The following is a 26,046-nucleotide window of genomic DNA, read 5'->3' as shown; positions in this document are numbered from 1 at the left end:
GAAAAAACAAGGAGTGGCTCAACAGCCCAGAAACCTGTCTGATCTAGAGAAGATCTGTGTGGAGGAGTGGCCCAAAATCCCTCCTCAGATGAGACCAAAATTGAACTTTTTGGTCATATTTCCACCAACCGTGATTGGAGGAAGACAAATGATGAGTTCCATCTCAAGAACACCATCCCTCCTATGAAGCATGGGGGTGGTAGCAGCATTGTTTGGGTTGTTTTTCTGCACATGGGACAGGACGACTTCAGTGTATTAAGGAGAGAATGACCGCGGCCATGTATTGCGAGAGATCTGAAACTCTGTATTTCTCAGCGACAGCCCTGAAACCTGTCTGATCTAGTGAAGATCTGTTTGGAGGAGTGGGCCAAAATCCCCCCTGCAGTGTGTGTAAACTTGGTGAACAACTACACGAAAGGTTTGACCTATATAATTGCAAACAAAGGCTACTGTACCAAATATTAACATTTGTTTTATTTGATTTTTAAGTGGGAGAACTTGCAATATAGCAGGGTGTTCAAATGTTTTTTTTCTTCACTGTACAACTCTGTGCTGCGGGAATGTCTAAATAAGATACTAATAAAATACACCACACAAGTAAATTCTATTTAGATCGCGAGTCCAACACAGGACTCACAGAGAGCTCTGCATGGTTAAAAACAAAAGTTATGAACGTGAAAACAAAAATTCAAGTTAATACAGTAATGAGTCAACTCATACTGGAATGGCTGCCCAATTGGGGGGGGGGGGTATGAAGAATTAAAAAACTAACAGATCATGATTCCAATCTGGTCTGCAGTGATGTCTCTTCCCATCCACCATGGCCTGGGAGTCAAAAATACTGAGGCCCAGAAACTGGAATACATTACAATACAGTTTCAGCAAAAGATCATGACAGACTCCCCCTGATGGCTTACCCAATTTCAAAGGACTAAGAGAAGGAAGTTATGAATGAGGAATGGATCTATGATCCAGGCATGCTCCTCAAGACCCTCTCTGTTGACGAAGTATTGCACCCCAATGCCCTGTCTTCTGGAGTCCAACATAAACCTCAGAGTGTAAACTGCAGTCACTCACATTTGAAGAACATACGGGTGTGGTGAGTCATGCCCGCAGATAAAGTTGCGGGTGTGATTAGGGATGGAATCTCAAGACCTGAAAATAATTTACGGAGTTGTTATACCCGAGTATATAGTTGTTAGCTAATACCATAATCATAATTTATTGACATTGCACTGAGACAGACATTGTTAAAGAGGTCAATAGACATTCAATTTCAAAACCAAGTATTCATTTAATCAAATCATTTTATTTCATCATGATTCTTCTTCTTTTCCTTTCGGCTTGTCCCGTTAGGGATCGCCACAGCGTGTCATCTTTTGCCATCTTAGCCTATCTCCTGCATCTTCCTCTCTAACCCCAACTGCCCTCATGTCTTCCCTCACCACATCCATAAACCTTCTCTTTGGTCTTCCTCTCGCTCTTTTGCCTGGGAGCTCCATCCTCAGCATCCTTCTACCAATATACTCACTCTCTCGCCTCTGAACATGTCCAAACCATCGAAGTCTGCTCTCTCGAATCTTGTCTCCAAAACATCCAACTTTGGCTGTCCCTCGAATGAGTTCATTTCTAATCCTATCCAACCTGGTCACTCCGAGCGAGAACCTCAACATCTTCATTTCTGCCACCTCCAGTTCGGCTTCCTGTTGTTTCTTCAGTGCCACCGTCTCTAATCCGTACATCATGGCCGGCCTCACCACTGTTTTGTAAACTTTGCCCTTCATCCTAGCAGACACTCTTCTGTCACATAACACACCAGACACCTTTCGCCAGCTGTTCCAACCTGCTTGGACCCGTTTTGTCACTTCCTTACCACACTCTCCATTGCTCTGTATTGTTGACCCCAAGTATTTGAAGTCGTCCACCCTCGCTATCTCTTCTCCCTGTAGCCTCACTCTTCCCCCTCCACTTTTCTCATTCACGCACATATATTCTGTTTTACTTCGGCTAATCTTCATTCCTCTCCTTTCCAGTGCATGTCTCCATCTTTCTAATTGTTCCTCTGCATGCTCCCTGCTTTCACTGCATATCACAATATCATCTGCGAACATCATGGTCCAAGGGGATTCCAGTCTAACCTCATCTGTCAGCCTATCCATTACCACTGCAAACAGGAAGGGACTCAGAGCTGATCCCTGATGCAGTCCCACCTCCACCTTAAATTCCTCTGTCACACCTAAGGCACACCTCACCATTGTTCTGCTGCCATCATTCATGTCCTGTACTATTTTAACATACTTCTTTGCCACACCACACTTACGCATGTAGTACCACAGTTCCTCTCTTGGTACTCTGTCATAGGCTTTCTCTAGATCTACAAAGACACAATGTAGCTCCTTCTGACCTTCTCTGTACTTTTCCACGAGCATCCTCAAGGCAAATAATGCATCTGTGGTACTCTTTCTAGGCATGAAACCATACTGTTGCTCGCAAATACTTACTTCTGTCCTGAGTCTAGCCTCCACTACTCTTTCCCATAACTTCATTGTGTGGCTCATCAATTTTATTCCTCTATAGTTCCCACAGCTCTGAACATCCCCTTTGTTGTTAAAAATGGGAACTAGAACACTTTTCCTCCATTCTTCAGGCATCTTTTCGCCCGCTTGTATTCTGTTGAATAAATTGGTCAAAAACTCCACAGCCATCTCTCCAAATTGCTTCCATACCTCTACCGGTATGTCATCAGGACCAACTGCCTTTCCATTTTTCATCCTCTGTAGTGCCTTTCTGACTTCCCCCTTAGTAATCATTTCCACTTCCTGGTCCTTCACTCTTGCCTCTTCAACTCTTCCTTCTCTCTCATTTTCTTCATTCATCAACTTCTCAAAGTATTCTTTCCATCTATTTAGCACACTACCGGCACCAGTCAACACATTTCCATCTCTATCCTTAATCACCCTAACCTTCTGCACATCCTTCCCATCTCTATCCCTCTGTATGGCCAACCTGTAGAGATCCTTTTCTCCTTCTTTCGTGTCCAACCTGGTGTACATGTCTTCATATGCCTCTTGTTTAGCCTTTGCCACCTCTACCTTTGCCCTACGTCGCATCTCGATGTACTCCTTACGCCTCTCCTCAGTCCTCTCAGTATCCCACTTCTTCTTTGCTAATCTCTTTCCTTGTATGACTCCCTGTATTATGGGGTTCCACCACCAAGTCTCCTTCTCCCCTTTCCTACCAGATGACACACCAAGTACTCTCCTGCCTGTCTCTCTGATCACCTTGGCTGTCGTCGTCCAGTCTTCTGGGAGCTCCTCCTGTCCATCGAGAGCCTGTCTCACCTCTTTCCGGAAGGCCGCACAGCATTCTTCCTTTCTCAGCTTCCACCACATGGTTCTCTGCTCTACCTTTGTCTTCTTAATCTTCCTACCCACCACCAGAATCATCCTACATACTACCATCCTATGCTGTCGAGCTACACTCTCCCCTACCACTACTTTACAGTCAGTAACCTCCTTCAGATTACATCGTCTGCACAAAATATAATCTACCTGCGTGGTTCTACCTCCGCTCTTGTAGGTCACTATATGTTCCTCCCTCTTCTGGAAATAAGTGTTCACTACAGCCATCTCCATCCTTTTTGCAAAGTCCACCACCATCTGCCCTTCAAAGTTCCTTTCCTGGATGCCGTACTTACCCATCACTTCTTCATCGCCCCTGTTTCCTTTACCAATATGTCCATTACAATCTGCACCAATCACAACTCTCTCGCTGTCTGGGATGCTCAGAACTACTTCATCTAGTTCCTTCCAGAATTTCTCTTTCAACTCTAGGTCACATCCTACCTGTGGTGCATAGCCGCTAAACACATTATACATAACACCCTCAATTTCAAATTTTAGTCTCATCACTCGATCTGATACTCTTTTCACCTCCAAGACATTCTTAGCCAGCTCTTCCTTTAAAATAACCCCTACTCCATTTCTCTTCCCATCTACTCCGTGGTAGAATAATTTAAACCCTGCTCCCAAACTTCTAGCCTTACTACCTTTCCACCTGCTCTCTTGGATGCACAGAATATCAACCTTTCTCCTAATCATCATGTCAACCAACTCCTGTGCTTTTCCTGTCATAGTCCCAACATTCAAAGTCCCTACACTCAGTTGTAGGCTCTGTGCATTCCTCTTTTTCTTCTGACGCTGGATCCGGTTTCCTCCTCTTCTTTGTCTTCGACCCACAGTAGCTGAATTTCCACCGACGCCCTGCAGGTTAGCAGTGCCGGGGGCGGGCGTTGTTAACCCGGGCCACGACCGATCCGGTATGGGATTCTTTAGATGAACGCTCATATTTGTTTGGCACAGTTTTTACGCCGGATGCCCTTCCTGACGCAACCCTCTGCATTTATCCGGGCTTGGGACCGGCCTACAGATTGTTATAATCTAGCGTAATTTACAGCGGTATCTATTGTCAATCCATTGATGAAAGATAGCAGTAGATTATATCTTCCTAAAGCATGTAGAAGGGAAAAGTTTTCAACTTCAATATAACGCAGTACCACCGGGGAAAATGACCATCCACATTTAGATATATGAACAGACTAGTCTAACTTTAGAACTTAGATCAGGTCAAAGTAAATCACAATCTCATACTTATACTTAGATATTGAAACATTACCTGTGTTATATCCAGAAATGTTTTCAGTGTAACTGAATTTCCTTTGACATGGCTCATGATGTTGATGACTGCCGACGTAAATGCGCTTGCAGTACGTGAAGCAGCTTGCAACATGTGTTTTTGGCATCACTTCGGAACATTCTCAATACGGTTAACTTGCATTTCCTGTTTCCGGGTGAATACTGATTGTTTCGGATCAGGCTCCTTTTGTTGTCAAAGTTTATGAAATAAACACATAAATTAATGTCAAGACCAATGTTCCCTCTAATTTTTGACATGTCTGAGCAAACACACTAAGCCCGCTAGCGCCCCTTTGACCACTGTGAGCATCATCAGATGTATGCACTGTGGTCAGATCAGTGGCATCCATTGAAGTGACATGGCTCATTCAAAGATTCAGATTACAGGATTTACATTACAATCAGAACATTTTTCAGAACAATTTCGTGTTTTTGCAAACTTACAATGAAAATGTCAACAAACAAAAAAATACAATGCTAACTAAACCAAGCCAACTATGAACTATAAATTTGAAAGGTTGCTTGCAACTTTGTTTCTTTTTTTTTTTTTTAACCCTCAATGATATCCTTGTCTGTTTTTCTTGGTGTAAAACTGAATTATTGCTAGGGGAATATATTTAGCAATGCATGTTGAAAGCTGAATGATGCTCCCAAACAGTTTTAAGGTTAATGTTATGTTGCCTATATTTAAAATACAAAATTAGCTATTTATGCACTGTATTCTCTTTGCTTTCATCCTCGATCAGGGTGTGCCAAGGTGGAATTTTAACATTATACACCATCTCATCCTGCACTTTCTCCTTTGGCTTCAAACCAGACCTTTTTTTACTCAAACTAGAGAAAATCTTGTCCAGTTTCGCCACTTTTTTTTTCTAGTATTCACATACCCCGACATTCATTAAAGGAACAGCACTTCTTTTTTTTTACTTTTACCATTATTATCGAGAGTAAAACACAAGCAGCATGTCTAACTCTGCTTTCCATTGCCCAGACTGTGTGGGTGAACGGTATTTCTAATTATGAGTGTACCCCTTTATGAGTCGAAGGGGGGCTGAGTCAGGTAAACTAGCAGGAGACGATGTGCTTCCGTGTTAAACAAACTAACCATAGTCAGGCTGTGGTTCACTGCGCTGGATTGGTTTTCATGTGCACTGAGAATGTCTATGTATTTCTACTCGTAACAAATTTTATGTGCGTGATTTTTTTCGTGGTCGACTGTGCAGATTTGCGAGTGCGATGGCACCCCACCCGTCAAATCACAGTGATTGAAACTGGCTGGCTATCAATCATACTTGGTAGAGGAAAAGGCACTAATTGAGATCACATTAGACTGACTCTGACAGGTTAAGTAGCGATACAAGGAACACTGGGTGGAACACGAGGGATGGTCGTATTAGGAATTGAACAACTGCAGGACTGATGATGGACACAAACAGGAATGGTGCAGTGAATCTAAGAGCCATCTTCTATGAAAAACCATCCAGGTGCATGTCCCGTGTCGAAAGTCACACCTTCTGACCAGGACAGTCCTCGGGAGCAGGAATCCGATGACAGTCTTGTAACTCAAGCTACAATAGACGACTGGGCACAGTGTGTATCCCATCAAATACGACGGGGGTCACAAAGATGAAGTTGGACAGAGGCAACAGATGCATCATTCTCCTGCAAAGGAAACTCTGAGGGTTGGTATCCATACATTCGTAAACTGTGTAGCTGCAAGTAGATCAGCAATTAGCTGATCTAGTGAGTGTGTTGTGAGAATACTCCAACTAAAGCGAGGTGGGAGTACCATGCAGAAGGGTGTTCATGGCACATGTAGTCGACACTGTTGCCAAATGATGAGAGAAGACCAGTGATAAAATACAGGACAATTTTGGATAAGAGGAAGGATGAAATGGGAAGGGGATGCAGTAAACCACGTGGATGGTTTGTTGCAGGCACAGACAAAGCAGGTGGCAACAAATTCCTGAATGTCCTTCCCAAAGCCTGTGCTACCAGAACCTTTGACCAGTGAGGAATTTAGTGACGTTATTGCCCACATTGAAAGGCACCTTTTGAACCCACCTGATCCTGAACCGGGCATCCAGCTTGCTAGCATGGGCAGTCGGTGAGAATGAAGTCAAATAGGTGAGAAACAGGGACAACATGCCTGACATGGATTAAGTCTTTTGCCCAAGCGACCAGCAAATCCACTCTTGCAACATGAAAACAATGGCCGGCACCTCCCTATTATCAACTTCATACTTACCTTTTGCAGAACTGTTTTCTCTGAGTGATATTTAATTATTTGAAACATTGGAGGCTGTAGAGCCTTGCCCTCACAGTTCTGAAGACCGGGGTTCAAATCCCAGCCCCCACTGTGTGCAGTTTGCATCTTCTCCCCGGGCACTCCAGTTTCCTCACACATCACAAAAAACATGCATTAATTGGACACTCTGAATTGCGATTGTGAATGCGATTGTTGTCTTTCTATGTCACCTGTGATCGGCTGGCAACCATTCAGGGTGTACCCTTCCTCCTGCCCGATGACAGCTGGGATTGGCTCCAGTACTCCCGCAACCCTCGTGAGGATAAGCAGCTAAGAAAATGGATCGATGGATGGATTTGAAACCTTTGTGTGTGATAGATGTGCAAAAAAAAAAACAAACTGAAATTTCAACAGGATGAATACTTTTTCATGGCGCTGTGTGTGCGTTACATTTTCATAAAATCATTATTTAAGAAAGCCTCATCACAAACACATGGTGTTTGCAGACTCAGTTCTTCATTCATTTGCTCAATTATGTATTAATTGCGTAACAAATGCATCTAAAATGTTTGGAAAGAGTTACTATCGATGACAATGTAGTTTTTGTAGCGTGCATAGTGGCATTGTGAAGGAGAATCATTTCAATACTGTATTTTGGAATTTGTGTCTGTATGGGGAGTTCATAAAACAAGGAAAGTCGATAGAATCCTAAATATTTGGCTTATCAATGTAAAAAGGTTGAAGTTGTCATAAGAAGAGATGTCTACGGAAATTTGGGTGGTGACAGTTTTGGACATTTAGATACAGTAGCTTTCTGTATCTGATTGCTTATGTTCTTGAGGCTTACAAAATGTCGCACTCGCCCACAGTTTTTGAATCATTTTAACTGATGGCACCCTGCTAAAATTGGGATTTTTCAGCATATTAATAACTATTATTATTCATTTATTAACATTATTTTGGGGTGCTGGCTTTTGTTCATATGAGAGATTTATTTATCACAGAAGAACTGTCCTTGGGACTGAACTGAACTCTCTCTCTCTCTCTCTCTCTCTCTCTCTCTCTCTCTCTCTCTCTCTCTCTCTCTCTCACACACACACACACAAGCACACACACACATACAGTGATCCGTTTAGTACTTCTTACATAGGGCTTCCCTTTTCTCGCAGTAATTCTGTGGAGGTTTCCTTTATGTTTCTCACCTTGAGGGAAATCTTCTTTCATGTCTCTGCCTGCGTTGTTGCTCAAGCTTGCCTTAACTTTATGGCCAAAATGTTAATCTTTGACAGAATCTCTTGTGGGGTTCATCTGTGTATTTTTCATCGATCTCTTCTACCGGTATGTTATTGAAAATCTGAGATAACTAGGTGGTTCCTATGGTGGGACCTCCTGGAAGAAGTGAAGTCCGACTTGAGTTATTCGGCAAAATCAATAGAGGTAGGCTCTTCTGGATTTCTTCGATTTAAGACACCTTTTCATTTAAACAAATTATTTTTTATACAGTATTAGTAAGCTTTGAAAAGTGCAGTTTGGTGAAATATTCTACAAATTGAAAATGTTTTTGAATTATCCTGTCTGTTTGCTTCATGCTTTTTTTAATTTTGAGGTCCAGTACTCAGAGGCATAATCTCAAGATGTCAGTCTGCCTAATCTTCTGATGTCGAATTGGAAATGAATGCTCCTACTTTAGACTTTAATTCTAGACTCTAAACAACTTGCTTCCGGTTTGGAAATTTTTTTAATGTAAGGGAAATTGTTTGGACGTTAAAAATCTTTATTAGCTTTGTCTTGGATAAATTTACTATCAGCTAACTGTATATACGATAACAGGTGGATAGTTGTGTCTACTGGAGACATTTGAGCTTGCAGTAAATTCTAAAATAATTATAATCGATAATGAATATTAGCAATTATGTATTTAAGATGCCTGAAAAGGAAAATATATAAATATATAACTACTTGTTTTCCATATGGATATACTTGATCGGTTTTATAGTATTATGATTCAAATGTAGTTTTATTCATTTATTTCAATGAGATGTTTTTGTTTGTTTTTTGAAAAAAGAAACGGTCCTACTGTCCTGACTACCGTACTGGCAGGAAGACTTATTTCATGATCTCTCATTACACGGAGGCTTTACATCAATATCCTCAATTATATTTAACCCTGAAAAGACAAAAGAAATTTTTCCATTCTTTTCCTTTGTTAAAGTGATTATTGAAAATAAAAAGGCATGTTCAACTGAAATATAAAACTCAAAAAAAATAATTTTGAATTCACGATGACAGATATTTGTTGTCACTTGAAATTATTTGGGATTGGGCAACAGAATAGTGTTTATACAAATTCATATTTGGTGACATTGTGGTTTCGGAGGGTGACTTAGTCACGTGTCCTATTAGTGTCCCAATAGAAGATAGACAGACTATAATTAACTTGGGCAGACTTGAGCTAGGGCAGACGATGCCTAATGTCCCCACTTGGATTTATGCCTCGGCGTTATACAATCAGATGAAGATTCCGCTGTCAAATGATGTCGAATGGCAGAATAAGGCATCCACGAAATTGTTTTCCCAGGAAAAGCATATACAGTAATTCCAGAAAATGATTGTGGTTTTCCCATTTTGACGTGTTGAAATAGTCTTGTGTGTAATTGCTATCGTTCAAATGTAAAGTATTGCACATACGTCTTGGGCATCATTTGATCAGTTATTTTAGCAATTATATAATGACCACTGATCAATTACTAGAATGTCACACAGTAGAGCGCAGACTTCTCCCAAGGTCAAAGGTTGTGTTTGTTTTTCCCTCTGTGTGGTAATTAGCTACTTAGGCACTTCCTGGTTCAAAGAGGATGACAAACTGACAATCTAATCTAGGGTTTATTGTTTCCATTGATGCCAAGGTGACTCAAAAGGTGGGAGAAAAAAAAATCCTATATCAGCATTTTTTATGCAAATCTTCACCAAACTGAATGGGTTCTTAGCCAGCATCCCACCTACACACAGTTTTGTGAAAATGGGTTTTGTATTTGCAAAATCCAGCTACCTGCTTAATGCACGAGTGTGGTCAGTCGTGCCCGTGATATAAATTCACAGGTGTGGTCCACTAGTCATGCCCGCAGATATAAAGTTGCAGGTGTGTGTTCTGTTTGTAATTAGAAGTGTACCACTTTAAGAGCAGAGGAGGGCGGTGTCAGATAAACTAGGAAGTAGAAGTAGGCCGAGCAGCAGCTCGTTGTAGAGACCGTGAAGAAAGAAGAAGAAAGAAAAAAAAAAAAAGACGTCAGGTTGTGGTTTACTGCGCTGGATTGTTTTCATGTGTGCTGAGTGTGTGACAAGTGCGCAATAGCGCAGTGGCACAGCTTAGAGGGAACATTGTTCAAGACTACACAAAATAAGCGACGTCTTTCAATAACTATATATTTCTACTCATAACAAATGTTACGTGCATGATTTTTTGTGCTCGACTGTGCAGATTTGCGAGTGCGATGGCGCGTAGGCGCATATGCGCCCGTCAAATCACAGTGACTGTAACTGTATTTGTTCTACTATTTAAGTATTTAAGTCAAAATAACTGCTGTGAGAAAAAAATTTGAATCAGCAACTGGTGAAACACCTTTGGAACTTATTAGGGTTAGAATTAAATTTCATGCACAAAGTATCTGAAATCATGTAATCATATTGCATTGCGTTCTGACCGGCAAATTTCCTTTTCTCCTGTAGCCATGGACCTAACTCAAAGTTCTACTATCTGAAAAGAGCTGGGTGAGCTTTGTGGGCCCGAGCCATTTTGTGCCCACCAGCCACCATAAAATTACTTGAACCAGGAAACCTCACATCTATTAGTAGAGTTCACCCAGCACAAACATGGCAGACAAGGTGCTCTACAGTACACCAAAAGCCACCAATCAGCCCACAGTGGTTCCAGTACTCCCCCCTGAACCCATCGACATCATCCGCGTCAAGGCACGATCTCGGCGAGTCAGGCTCAACGTTGGAGGTCTAATGCATGAAGTTTTATGGCGAACGCTGGACCGCCTACCCAGAACCCGTCTGGGACGGCTTAGAGACTGCAACACCAACGAGTCATTGCTGGAGGTCTGCGATGACTACAGCCTCACTGAAAATGAATATTTCTTCGACCGCCATCCTGTTGCCTTCTCTTCTATTCTCAACTTCTACAGAACTGGGAAACTGCACATGATGGAGGAAATGTGCGCCCTGTCTTTTGGCCAGGAGCTCGACTATTGGGGCATCGATGAGATCTACCTGGAGTCATGCTGCCAGGCACGGTACCACCAGAAGAAAGAACAGATGAATGAGGAGCTAAGGAGGGAGGCAGAGACTCTGAGAGACAAGGAAGGGGAGGAGGAGGAGGAACTGGGCTGCTGTCCTGACCAGAGGCAGAAACTCTGGGATCTCCTGGAGAAACCCAGCTCATCTGTGGCAGCAAAGGTAAGAGCAGCACTCAGAATCAAAATCAAAACCATCTTTATTCTCTCCAAGTATGCCAGAAACCCATAAGGAATTTGTCTTCGGTATTTGGAGCCACTCATGTACAACATACATGACGACAAGAGACAAGACGGTCAATTGAGACGTAAAGACATTGCAGTAACAGTCACGGAGCAATAAGGGTTGCTAATCTGGTAACGATGTAATTTATTAACTTATTTTTCATTCTCATTATAACCACCATTAAAGGACAATTCTAATAAAAATATTTCAAACATTTATTAGCTAATTTTGTCACAAGTAGTAGGCAATATATTCTATATGCTCTAATAATGGGAGAAGTGATAACATTTTAACATTCAATTTACAGTATAGCTTTTTTTATTATTAACCAAACATTTCTTGGCTTGGCTTTCAAGGTTTGGATTTTTTGGGGAGATGGGGCCTTAATAAATTCAAGTGTAATTTGATAACTGCATTTTTTATTTTCTTGGGTTGCCTCTGAGTGATATTCAAATTTGTTTGATGATTTGAAACCTTTGTGTGTGACAGATGTGGAAAAAAATCAGGAAAGGGGAAATACTTGAAAATTCTGTTTGATAATATTTTAATTAATTAATGATAGATATTAATAAAATTATGGAAAATAAATAGAAGGCCGCACGGTTGTTCAGCTGGTACAGCTGGTAAAGCGTTGGCCTCATAGTTCTGAGGACCAGGGTTTGATCCCCCCCACCTGTGTGGAGTTTGCATGTTCTCCCCGTGCCTGCGTGGGTTTTCTCCGGGGACTCCCACATCCCAAAAACAAGCTAAATTAATTGGAAACTCTAAATTGCCCCGAGATGTGATCGTGAGTGCGGCTGTTTGTCTCTATGTGCCCTGCAATTGGCTGGCAACCAGTTCAGGGTGTACCCTGCCTCCTGCCCGTTGACCGCTGGGATAAGCTCCAGTACTCCCCGCGACCCTTGTGAGGATAAGCGGCAAAGAAAATGGATGGATGGAAAATAAATAGATTGGCTGGCAACCAGTTTAGGGTGTTCCCTGTCTCCTTCCTGATGATAGCAGAGAAGCTCCAGCACTCCCGTGACCCTTGTGAGGATAAGTGGCTCAGGCAATTGCTAAAATAAATACAAAATAGGTTGGGGTTAAGTAAGATAAAATAATGAGAATAATTAATAATTTCTCTTAACTAATTCTCTTGGCATTCATTGTGAAAAGGATTCCTCAATTAATTTCATAAATTGCTCATGTTTTTACTCACTTTTACGCTAAACAATAACAAGAGTATAATTATTGCCAGTTAGATATTGTGGAAAAAGTTCAAAATCATGTAAAAATTGCCAACATACAACACATTTGGAGGCGAACATAATAGTGCTGGATGACATAAAATTGTGTTGGCCTCAATGCACACATACTGTTCATAATATGATATTAATGGACACCAGATTAATGTTTCTTTACATTCTGTTGTTAAAATGTGCTCATAGTAAAATTATCAATGCCTCCAATGAGGGGAAGGTCATGTGCCAGGACAGTTTGAGTCCCAATGTGGCCAAAATGTGAAAAAAAAGGTAACAAGTTGGGAGAGAAATGTAAAAATTTCAGAACTCTCAATAAAATGTTTATTCATCCATCCATCCATTTTCTTTGCCGCTTCTCCTCACGAGGGTTGCGGGGAGTGCTGAAGCCTATCCAGCTGTCAATGGGCAGAAGGCGGGGTACACTCTGAACTGGTTGCCAGTCAATCGCAGGGCACATAGAGTCTAACAGCCGCACTCACAATCACACCTAGGAGCAATTCAGAGTGTCCAATTAATGTAAAATGTTTATTCATCAGGGGATAACTAGAAAGCTTTTTCTAGATGCATTTTAAATTGTGTTGTCAAAACGATCCCACTTCATATGGAATTGCCAAAGTTAAGAAACTCGCTATGGATAGTGTAAACTGCACACAATACACAAAGTACATTACAGGACTATAAAAAGAAAAAGTATGCCATGTGGCCACGTTGTTGTTTAGACATGAGATGTTCAATTTGAGCTTTTTCACTGAAATGGTGATGATGATGGTGATATTTTCTAAAGATTACACTCGGAGACCTGTTTTCTCAGACGTAATTTTTGTGCAAACAATGTCAAAGAAATAAATCACCAAAATAACATTCATCATTATTGTTTTCATTCAAAATTATTTTGTTATCAGCATCTCAGCTCAGTGTGGCCATCAATCTGAAAAAATTGGAGTGAAGCAACAACCTAACAGGAGTACAATTTTTTTATTTGACTAAAGTTTAAACTGCTTGTTATAGAAGGTATGAAATAATACATACATGTTTTGCAACAAACTTGATCAATTCTAAATATAACAGAGATCTATGTGACTATTTGAGAACTGTGCTCTTAGGCCACCATGCAATGACACTGCCTGTGTCACTCAGCTCGGAGCCAATAAGAGAGCCTCCTTCATGTAGAAAAGAGTACCGCTGATTAGACAAGTGTTAAGTGGAATACACACAAGTCATTGTTTTAAGCAATACTGTATTAATCGCAAATTTTCCCCATGACCAAGATTAAATCCATGCACATAATCTTATCGTAGCTTGATTGGATTTGTCAACATTTTTCTTTTTCAATATTTTAACAAATAATTTCTTAGCAAACTTCATTTTTGTTTCATCCCGTTAAGGGTTGCTTATGCAAGTCACTTGCATGCATTTTCAATTTTTTTACACCAGATTCCTTTCCCGATTTAGCATCGTGATATATAAACAGCGGCATGGTGGATCAGCTGGTACAGCGTTGGCCTCACAGTTCTGAGGTCCCGGGTTCAATCCCGGAGCCGCCTGTGTGGAGTTTGCATGTTCTCCCTGTGCCTGCATGGGTTTCGTTCGGGTACTCTGGTTTCCTCCCACATTACAAAAACATGCAACATTAATTGGACACTCTAAATTGCCCATAGGTGTGATTGTGTGTGCGGCTGTTTGTCTCTATGTGCCCTGCGATTGGCTGGCAACTAGTTCAGGGTGTACCCCACCTCCTGCCCGTTGAGACCTGGTATAGGCTCCGGCACTCCCTGCAACCCTCATGAGGATAAGCGGTGAAGAAAATGGATAGATGCATATATAAACACACACATGCATGGTTTAGAATAGTTCATAATCTCCTCTATTTTTTTAACAGGATGCTTATTGCTATCACCTTAATTGAGAACAGGCGGGACAGTATATACAGTTCCTGCATTTTAAAATAATTTTCACCGGTTTCAAGAAAAAAATGTTGAAATTACAAAAAATTCAAATTGTTTTTTTTCAAATTTATTCTAATATTAAGATTTTTTTAAAGAGTGTGTACAATGCAATCAGCGTAATACACGAATAATACAGTGACATACTGTTAATTGTGTGTGTGCATGTTGGTGGAGAGGGAGCCAATTGGTCGATGCTTGTGATCTTGAGGTCTATCCAAGCCGTGTGGTCAACTGTCTAAGCCAAGCTACAAATATGAAAATAAAACAAGCAATATTTTATTAAAGTGATGTAGCACCAGAAACATGCTGCCGGAGACAAATTCCTTGTGTGTTGTTGCATGCTTTGCCATTAAATCCGATTCTGATTCTGACTCTGATGTTATGACAGCCATTAATTAACCCTAAAATATTCCAGAGCTTAGATAAGCAAGCGAGGACTAACACTTGTCAATTTAAAATTGTATACTAATGAACATATTCACTGAACTTTATAAAAGATAAGTTTCTTTCAGCTTGTCCCCTTAGGGTTCACCACAGCGTGACATCTCAGATGAACTGTCATATTTGTTTGGCACAGTTTTTATGCCAGATGCCCTTCCTTACACAACCCCTCTTGGGCAGTAGAGGCCCGAGTGAGATATGAACTCACGACCTCTGGTTTACCAAACCAATGCTCTAACCATTGAACTATGGGGCCTCTACTAACCCCTAACCCTATGAAAGATGGTGCCTAAAAATAGTGGCAGGAGATGACAAAATTATCTCGAGCAAAGCTAATTTATTTGTAGAGCGCCTTTCATACACAAGGTTACTCAATGTGCTTTACATGATCAAATGCATTTAAATATAAAGAAATAAAACATTTTGAACAGAAAGAAAAACATTTTTTAATGAAATTAAAAGTACAATTAAAAATAGTGTACCATGCAGGAAATATCATTGAAAAGAGGAAATACTCTAAAAAGCATGACAGAGTTTTTAACCTGGATTTAAAAACATTCACACTTGGGGCTGACATACCTTCTGTTGGCAACTTATTACATTTATTTACAGCATAATAGCTAAATAATGCTTCACCATGTTTGCTTTGGACTTCGTGCTCCATTATTTCACCTGAGTCTGTCGATCTCAGAGCCCTACTAGGTTTACACTTCATTCACATTTCTTTCATGTATTTAGGACCTCAATCCATGTCCATGTACACAGTCCAAGCCGCTTATCCTCACAAAAGATGGCCTCACAAAGAGGTCCGAGCATCCATCCATTTACTGAGTAGCATATCCTCTCCAGGGTCATGGGAGTACTGGAACCTATAAAAGCAAACATTGGACGAAAGCTGGACTACATTCTGAACTGGTCGCCACTCAGTTGCATGGCCATTTAGTGATTTATAGACCAGCAACAGAACTTTAAAATCGATTCTAAAGCTGACTAGAAGCCAGTGTAAAGACTTGAGAATTGGAGTGACATGTTCTTATCTGGGTGGTACGGAGACGTAACTGGTTAGAGCGTCTACCTCACAGTTCTGAGAACTGGAGTTCAAACCCCGGCCCCAGCTGTGTTAAGTTTGCATGTTCTCCCCATGCCTGCATGGGTTTTCTTCGGGCGCTGGGGTTTCCCCCCGCACAGCCAAAACACCCTCCCCTCTTCCTGCCTGAGGATAGCTGGGATGGGCTCCCGCGACCTTTGTGGGGATAAGCGGCTCAGTAAATGATGGATCCATGCTCTAACCTTTTTGGTCTGGTCAGAACCCAAGTTGCAGAATTCTGAATGACCTGCAGCTGTTCAATGCTCTTTTGGGGGAGTCCAGTCAGAAGATGATTACAGTACATATACATACAGTGACACCACTATTTGGGAAATAATCCGTTTAGTACGTCGTTTTGTAATGTGAATTTTTCATAGGTTAAAGCACATTTTACATGTAAATAGCCTAATCCATTCCAAGAGACGTGTGAGTGACAAGCAAAAGGCATCGTAGGAGATGGAGGAGGAGCAAATGTTTGACAGCTGAGAGAAAACATACGTACATACGTACGCACGCACACAACTTAATTGTAATAGGTTTCTTGGGGCCCGCGATGAAGAATGAAGAAAAATCTCACAAAAAAGTTGTACTTTTCCAATGTGAGCTCGCTTGGGACGGTGCGTGCTAGCGCTAGCGTGATTCGGTGACAGTCAAGTGTCCAAGGGAAAGTAAAAGCATCATGGGTAAAGTTTGACTTTCCTCCAAGCCAATGGGATGACAGGAAGATGCTATGGCTATAGCCAATGGGAGAGCAGGTTTATCATGCCACACAAACCAAGATACAGGATATTTACGTTTGGTGGAATTTGGGGGCTGCGAATCCAGTGCCTATTTTTTCCTTTTGTATCCTGAATTTTCCTTTGCAACGAGAGAATGTTTTTCCGAGGAGGCGTTTTGTAACATGAATTATTCGTTATTAGAGTCATTTGTAAGTAGAGGTACCACTGTAAAAGCATGGATAAGCTTCTCCTGGTCTGGTTGACACATGCAAGCCTTCACACTGGATATGTTCTTTCGATGATAAAAGGCTGTTTTAGGAATTGATTTGATATGACTGTTGAAATTCAGGTCGGAATCTATCAGAACACCAGGTTTATGGACCTGGTCCAGGCATTTAATATTAATTCTAATTATTTATTAACACCAATCCTCTTTTCTTTATTGCCAAAAGCAATTATCTCAATTGCATTGTGGTTTAGTTGAGGAACATTTTGGCTCATCCAGTTATCTGTTTTAGATGGTAAAAATAATATTACATTATACAGTATAACAGCACTGTATGCAAAATGTGATGATTGAGTTAATTGTGACATTTAGGGACTGTGATATGTTGGTTCTTAGACAATCCATTCAGTTTTTCCACATAAATGGGCAGTGGATATTTATTTACCATAAGACTATAAGAAACGCACAGATGTTGAACAAATTTGATTGGATACTTTTCTATTAAATTTTATATGCTGTTAAGTTACACCTGTAACAATTAACATTTTACATAAGATTTCAGAAGTAACCTAGAAGATACATTATTTGTAAAGAGTGCTTTTTTTTAAATAATGTGTAATTTCTAGCAGCACGATGCTGCAGCTGTAGAGCATTGGCTTCACAGCAATGAGGACCGGGGTTCAAATTCTGGCCCCACCTTTGTGGAGTTTGCATGTTCTCATTGTGCCTGTGTGGATTTTCTCCAGGCACTCTGGTTTCCTCCTACTTCCTAAAACATTAATTAGACACTCTATAAGGCCCCTCAGTGTGATTGAGAGTGCAAGTGTTGTCTGTCTGTGTGTACCCTGCGATTGGCTGGCAACCAGTTCAGGATGTACCCTGCCTCCTGCCCGTTGATAGCTGGGATAGGCTCCAGCACTCCTGCGACCCTTCTGAGGACTAGCAGCTCAGAAATGGATGGACGTGTAATTTCCTGAATTTAGGTAGAAGGATTTGTTATACGGTGCAACAGTGGGCAACTGGTTAGAGTGTTTGCCTCACAGTTCTAAGGACTGGGGTTCAAATGCCGTGCCTAATTGTGGGAAGTTTCCAAGTTCACCCCCCGGGTGGATTTTTTCAAGCAATCCGGTCTCCTCCCACATCCCAAAAACATCCCTAATAGATTAATTGAAGACTCTAAATTCCCCAAAGGTGTGAATGTGAGTGCGAATGATTTCTTTGTTTATATGTGTTCTGTGATTGACTTACAACCATTTTAGGGAGTTCTGGCCTGCCTACTGCTAAAATATAGCTGGGAAATGCTCCACCACTCCCACGATCCTTGTGAGGATAAGTGGCTCAGATGGGTGGATGGATTCATGGATTCATTCATGGATTCATTATTCATCATGTGTCATTCAAGTATATATAGAGGCTAGTGCTCATATACAAGTTATGTGCTTGTACATGTTGCTCAAATTGGACAGCAAAGAGTCAATATTGGCTACAAGTATTTTAATCAAATGCGTTTATATACGAATAAATGCTGTTTGTATTTCGGCCAAAAGAGTGCTGACATAATTTGGGCTCCTGGCATAACCTGCTAACAATAAAATAATGATGATAGCAATGAGATAACTATAACTATACAATTCAACCCACTTGTAATTTTATCCAATTTTGATGAGTTTGTTAGTTGTTTTTTTCTTCTTCTATAATATAAATGTTGTAGTTAGTGCAAGAAGGTATTCTTTACTGCTCATACACAGTGTTTTATGTTTCATCCTGTGCTACTTTGTGACCTTGTGTAATCAAAAATACCTTAGTCCATGGTGACACCTCAGCATGGCGAGAATCTTTCCACTTGAGGGTCAAGTAGTGCTCATGTGTGGTTTACTCGCTTCGATGTTTTGTATCTAACAATCATAAGCTATTTGTTATACAGTCACTCCCAGTTTAAATGAATTCACATAACTTTCACATAGCAATGCTCGCAGACAAGAGGAGGCATCCAAATCTCTTTTACCAACATTTTAATACATATAATCTTTCATAATATAATAAATTTTTTAAAATTGTTTTCTTTAGAAAGCTATTTTGTAATACATACTGCATTAATACACTTGATTCTTCCTGTCAGTGGAGGAAAGAATGAGTAACGAGTTCTAACAGCTCTCTATCCGCTCTATAGATAGCAACAAAATCCTATTACAATTATCCTGAAATGCAGTGAGAGACTACACAAGCTTATGGCTCCACACCATTCCACCTGGAGTTCATTTGTACACATTTTATACTTACACTGTGTAAATTATAGTTCATTGTGGAATCCCCTATCTGTATTCAGTATGAGTATTTCTGACACTAGGTGTTGTAAGGTTACAGTCTAGGGTAGACAGATACTTATTGATTCCAAAGGGAATTCTTGAAAAGATCGAAATGTGACAAAATAAGAGCTAAAAAACGAAAACACAACAGAGATCAACATACTGGAAATACTACCACTTATAGAGTATCTTTATCGTTTTGATTTGGATTCAGAAGATCACTCGTAGTCATTGATGGTGTACTGGTGTATTTGCCTGACTTTGGTGCAGTTTAGCGCGGGTTCAGTTCCCACTTAGTGATGAATGGTTGTCCGTGTCTATTATGTACCCTGTGACTGATTGGTGACCTGTTTGTGCTGTAGTCTGCCTTTTGCTTGAAGTTGGGTTGGATAGGCTCCAGTACCTTACAATCCTGAATACAATAAGCAGTATTGAAGATGGGTGGATGCAAGGAAGGAAGGAAGGAAGGAAGGAAGGAAGGCAGGAAGGAATATATGAATGAATGGATGAATAAATGTTTACTACTATAACCAGTTCAGAATGTAGTCCACTTTTTGCCCAAACTCAGATGGGATAGGCTCCAGTGCCCCGCGACCCTAACCAGATTAAGTGGTGTTGAGAATGGATGAATAGATATTTAGTCATGTGTATCCGACCAGCACTTGTATAATGTGTTTGCTATTTTCTGGCAAGCTTTTGTTTTTTGGGAGAAAGTTTGAGAGTTTTTAAATAAATCAGAATAGCTTAATCATCAATGATTATTAAGTGCCTGACTATTTTGTACTAAAATTTGCTCAGCACAAAAAGTCTACATTTTGATTCTTCAGGCTGAGATATTTTCTCAACTGTTTTTTCATATCAACAATTGTCATTTAATTCATCTAGATAATGGTGACATTTTTCTTTGCGTGGGCCAAACTACTGTAATTGACATCTCAATCCCATCAGACAATGTAGCAGACTTCGTGTAATGTCATTTTGATTTGTTGCACCTCCACCATAAATGCTGCTCCGGCAACTGTGTATTAAAACAAATATATAGAGTGTGTGAAAATAAAAATCATGCACAGCTAAGAAAGTAATTCACTCTCTTCTGTTTATCTTGCAGATCCTGGCTATGATCTCCATCCTATTCATCATTATTTCTACAATTTCATTGTCGCTCAACACTTTGCCAGAGCTGCAAGTTGTGGATGAATTTGGCCAGTTTAATGACAACCCAAGTCTAGCCCATGTGGAAGCGGTATGCATTGCCTGGTTCACTATGGAGTACTTGTTGCGCCTGCTGTCAGCACCCAACAAGTGGAATTTCATCAAAGCACCACTAAATATTATTGATTTGCTGGCTATATTGCCTTACTATGTGACACTCTGCCTCACTGAATCTAACAAGAATGTAATGCAGTTCCAGAATGTACGCCGTGTGGTCCAAATCTTCAGAATAATGAGGATTCTGAGGATACTGAAGCTGGCCAGGCACTCCACGGGACTCCAGTCTTTGGGCTTCACTTTGCGAAGGAGCTACAATGAATTGGGTCTGTTGATCCTCTTCCTAGCTATGGGCATTATGATCTTTTCTAGCTTGGTTTTCTTTGCTGAGAAAGATGAGGATGCCACCAAATTCACTAGCATACCTGCCTCTTTCTGGTGGGCTACAATTACAATGACCACTGTTGGTTATGGAGACATATACCCTCAAACCTTGCTGGGGAAGATTGTTGGAGGGCTCTGCTGCATAGCCGGTGTGTTGGTCATTGCCCTTCCTATTCCAATCATTGTCAACAACTTCTCTGAGTTTTATCGAGAGCAGAAGAGGCAGGAGAAGGCTATCAAGAGGAGAGAAGCACTTGAAAGAGCCAAACGAAGTGGGAGTATCGTTTCTATTAATCCCAAAGAGGCTTTTGCACGTAACATGGAACTCACAGATGTGCTGATCGAAAAGAAGGAAGATAGTAAGTGTCCAGTGGACAACCACTTGTCACCAAGTCGCTGGAGTTACCATAAACGCTACTCCAATGCAGATTTAGGCAGCCCAAGCCAATCAAAACTCTCATCACTTTACCAGGAAGTGGGCTCACCTGATGGACCTAAGCCCTCGACTAACAAAGCCATCTCTCAAAACCTCAGCATTAAGACAGTAGAATGTGCTTATGACAAGGCAACTCTTTTCCAGGAGAAGGACGACAAATGTATTGAGGAAAAGGTGGGGATGAACATGTTACAAGGCCCCCAAACCCAAGAAACTCCATTAACCAGAAGTGCAAGTACATTCAACAACATGGCTGAGGATTTTTCAGGAGAAAGAGAAGAAAAAAGTTCTGTGATTTCCAGTGTTGCGGTTACTCAAAGTAGTGCAAGACATCTGTGTGCACCCCCTCCATTGGACCTGAGTCAGATTAGTGCAGTGGAGACACATAAGACCACTGACAGCACCCAACCAGTGACAATTATAAAAGAGGGGTTGTACAAGTTTGTGTCCAGCCCCAGCGTGAACACCACTTCAGACAGCACCTGCAGCACTTCAACAGATTATGGGACCGTGCAAAAGACAACAGAACACAAAGTTGACCTCATTGGAAGCCAAGATGATGTGCTTATGGCAGTGATGAAACCATTGGCCACCTCCGCCTCTGCTGGCACAGCCAAGCTCTCTCAGAAATTGTTAGATGACAGGGTTTCCAGATTTTCATCACGGCTCAGCTCTGGAACACAAGACACTAAATCCCCACTGGCCCTGCTACAATCTCCATCCCTGGTTGGGCAATCTGTTAGTCCAAGCAATTCTCAGGGGGAAGGTGAAGGCTCAGCAACCAAGAGATTAGAAGGTGAAGGGCAGCTCAGAGGCTTAAGCCATCAGAGGAAGAATCACATGGAGAAGTCTACTATCAGATCAGGAAGCTGCACTAGCCCTCTGTCAAAGACCAACTTGCTCAATTGTTCCCAGGAGCTGGTAACTATGGAGGGAGGGGGAAGGGAGGCAGCACCTCAGGTTGGGGAGAGACAAGAAAACCACATACTAGATAGAAGTCTGTCACCCTCGAATGAAACTAGCATGTGAGCCCAAGTGTACAGGGCTTAATTAAGTGAAGGGGTAGGGCTACTGAAAATTACCATAACTCTATGGAAGGGATGAACTTTTGTCATATCCCTCTCAGTACTTCTACTACTACAAATTATTGCCTGATATGTGTGTATCTCTGAATATGAGGAAAGTAGGGCATTCCTATATACTGCCAGTGTACAATCTAAAGAACATTGTCACAAGAAAGTACGTTTATTTTTACATTAACACTTAGGGCTCTATTTTTGTGACCGGTGTAAATCCAAAGTGGCAAGTGGTGCAAATTTTTGTGGAGGTTGGTTAGACCAGAATTTCGTGATTTTGCAGACATGTTTATGAACGGAATATTTAAAAATTGGTGGTCTGCACCATTGTGGGAGTGAACACATCTGACTTTATTTAGCGTGTATCAAAGCAACTCCTCTCATTCCCTTTAAATGCATCACAATGACAGTCTCGCATGGAGACCTGGAATCGTCGTGCAGAAGAGGATGCAGTGAGACTGGAGCTTTGCCACTGCTGTTGGCTTTTGTGACATTAGATAATGTGAGTGATTACGCTTATTAAATACAGAATGAGCTCATGTTAAATATTTCTTCACACTTAATGTATCTGTCTCCACCCCAGATCATTTGTGCCCACGGCATCCCCATTAACTAAGTGTTGGCCAAATGGATGATTGAAAAATACATACATTTATTCATCTTCCTTTCTGCTTATCCTCAATGCGATCGTGGGCATGCGAGAGTCTACCCCAGCAATCTTCGGGTGAGAGTACATCCTGAACTGGTCACCAGCGAATTGCAGGGCACATACTGTACAACAAACAAACCATTCATACTTACGGGCAGTTTAGAGTTTAAAAAAAAAACTACCTTCCATGTTTTTGGGATGTGGGAAGAAACCGGAGTGCCCGGATAAAAACCCATGCAGGCACAATCTGAATCACGCTAGACCAGGAGTCTACCTATTGTGCCGGACTTGCGTTCACAGCAGGTATAAGGTTAGACTGACTTTCTGCCACCAAGATGTCACGTGCACAAGAGGCTGTCAAAGGCTGGAGCTCCGGTACAACTAGCTTGCTGCAGACCGGTTTGCCAAATTAGCATACACACACAGCAAGCCTTACACTAGAATGTCCCGCCACAAATACATCGACTATGAAAATAGAGCCCTCAGAAAACCCTAATCATATCTGACCACAGACATCTTTACGTGTGAACATAAACAAAGCTGCGAGTGAATGGACATAAAATTTGTCATCCGCACATCCAGTGCATCCCTTTCTATTATTTTATATTTGGACTATGACACTAATGCATACAGTACATAATAATTCAGTAAATGTATCTTTCACAATACATGAATATTTGCTCCATGACTCATCAGTCTCTCAGGTATTACATAATATATTTGAAATGCACCCCGAAACATTGTCAAACATTGGTTGATCCATGCTGTATATTTGTATGCATGTACAGTATTTAATTTTTTTACCCCCTTTTCTATAATGCCTCAAAATAAGTTACAGTATGTCACGGGGACGAATGAGGAACAGTAAGTTATTCTATTTGATCTTTGTACAGAGGGGGACAATTAGAGAGTAACGAGTTTATAAAGAGTAATGATTTATCAAAAACTGAATAGACTTATTAGATCGTGTCACATTATCTCACTTTGAATGGAGTCATGAAACTCTCCCCCGAGTTCCAAGTCTGAGGCTCCTGTCATAAAGAGTGTCATAGAAAATCAAGGGGCCTTGACACATTCCAGAGCCCATCACTTACTCACGTGTAAGTAAATGCACTTGTGCATGCATTTAAACTATTTGGTCTCTATGAGACTTGTTTATCTTTTAATCTAATCGTGTTTATTGTATGTTTGCCATCATTGTCATTTGAGTTTGGATCTCTTTGGGCCAGTTTAGTTGGTGCCATCTGAAATAGGTGTGTAGGCCAAGAAACATAAGCAATAAATGGCCCAGTGCTTTGCCCAATATTTTCTTATATGCAAATGATATTATGTTAGTGTCTGATTTATTGTCTTATTTTCTCTCACATTGGAATACTGATGCCAGAGTCTATCCAGAGTGCTAACCAAGGCTTCAGTCTCTTACAATATAAATTAAATGCATAATGTCAAATGAAGTTATGGATTAAACTCTTGATTTGACAACAGAGGATTACTAATTGTATACGTAATTTCAACATTCATGAATCTGAATTACTTTGACAGTTCAAATCACAAAAGGTGTGAATTAATCTGAGGGAATTTGTCCAGTATGTTATCTCACTGGACCTTTAACAATGTCCACTTTATTTTGAACAAACTGATCAACCCAGATTCTTACAAAGATACACCAGTGTTTTGTGGAAGTAATAGCACGTTTCACCAATTTGCTTGCAAGTCCCGTAAAGGCTGCACCACACCACACTTTTTGAAAAATTATATTACTTTATGAATGTGTGAGTATGAGTGTTTTTAGAGTTACTTTAATTAGAAAGAGTTCCCCTTAATGCCACCTTCAGGATAACTGAATGATGGCATTTTCACATCTCATGAATGCTTTCTGATGCATCACATGTTCGCATTAATGCATGGCTCACATTTGTATTATCTATCAGATTCCCTTGTATGGACAAAATGTCATAGAGATGTATATTTTGAGCATTGGTACAAACACATTAAACATGAACCATGAAATGTGGGTGTAAATACATACACAGACTATGTGGACTGACGCATCTCAATTCTCATACCAGTGATTCACTGTATTTTTATAAGACAACGGCGCTGCATTTTTTTTTTGACAACTAGATACATTTAAACATGGGTGCCTTTTCATAAATAGACCATTTATGAGAAGGTGGAAGAAAAAAAACTGTACCGTAAGAGTAAGGATATTTTCTTTTTTTATTATTTAATGGACACATGTTGATATGCAAATCCTCTAGTTTTGTCGGACTTGATTGTTGGACAGTACTTCACTTAACCTCATTGTTTCTCATCTAGAAATATGGCCTGCAGTTTTAACCTCACTGTGCCGCAACGTCACTATAATTTTTGTTTTGAGTTTGCTAGTAAATTCAGCTTGAAACAAATGTACTACACCATCGCAATTACAATGTGTATGCAGTGCACTACTGATCTAAGTATACCACTCATACAGTCAGGCCTTAGTAGGTGTCCTTCACCTGCAGCATCTGTAAATAGATCCAATGTGGTTGGATTACATTCAATAATTAAGAAATGTAACTATGAGATTAAAAAATCACAATATTAACTGATGAAGTCACATTTATAATACTTTAGTCTTGTCAAAGACAAAGTTGTACACAACCACATTTAACACAAACTGTATGTGCAAGTGTTGCCATCATCATCTAAATATTGCAAATGGCCAACAAACCTTGACAATTGCCCCCCCCCCCATATTTCAGTTCACCAACAGTTGTTTTTGTGAGATTTGTCATCTTTCTAGTGTAACAGAAATGTAATAATTAGTCAAGTGCATTAATTGAGAATCAGCAGATACCTAGTGAATTTTGACTTTTCA

General features: G+C 40.6%; 1 protein-coding gene across 2 annotated transcripts; it reads left to right on the top strand.

Moving 5' to 3' along the window:
* The first annotated feature begins 10,251 nt into the window (after window positions 1–10,251).
* LOC133511402 (potassium voltage-gated channel subfamily B member 2-like) lies at window positions 10,252–26,012 on the top strand. 2 transcript variants are annotated; one of them, XM_061840285.1, is made up of 3 exons: window positions 10,846–11,043; window positions 11,130–11,400; window positions 20,538–26,012. In XM_061840285.1, exons 1-3 carry the CDS (start codon window positions 10,955–10,957, stop codon window positions 22,485–22,487), a joined length of 2,310 nt encoding a protein of 769 aa, XP_061696269.1. In that variant the 5' UTR covers window positions 10,846–10,954; the 3' UTR covers window positions 22,488–26,012. The 2 variants fall into 2 exon arrangements, with proteins under 2 accessions (XP_061696268.1, XP_061696269.1); XM_061840284.1 differs by having other exon boundaries at window positions 10,252–11,400.
* Window positions 26,013–26,046: the final 34 nt, after the last annotated feature.

Source organism: Syngnathoides biaculeatus, chromosome 13, assembly GCF_019802595.1.
Source record: "Syngnathoides biaculeatus isolate LvHL_M chromosome 13, ASM1980259v1, whole genome shotgun sequence".
Lineage (NCBI taxonomy): Eukaryota > Metazoa > Chordata > Actinopteri > Syngnathiformes > Syngnathidae > Syngnathoides > Syngnathoides biaculeatus.
The sequence above is the reverse complement of the archived record's forward strand: the minus strand, read 5'-3'. Positions and strand labels throughout refer to the sequence as shown.

What these genes read in the sequence shown, in the direction of transcription:
- LOC133511402 (XM_061840284.1), top strand. Translation starts at nt 10,813, where the DNA reads ATGGCAGACAAGGTGCTCTACAGTACACCAAAAGCCACCAATCAGCCC. An exon ending in GCTCATCTGTGGCAGCAAAG is followed by an intron (nt 11,401 to 20,537) that starts GTAAGAGCAGCA and finishes TTTATCTTGCAG; the next exon opens with ATCCTGGCTATGATCTCCAT.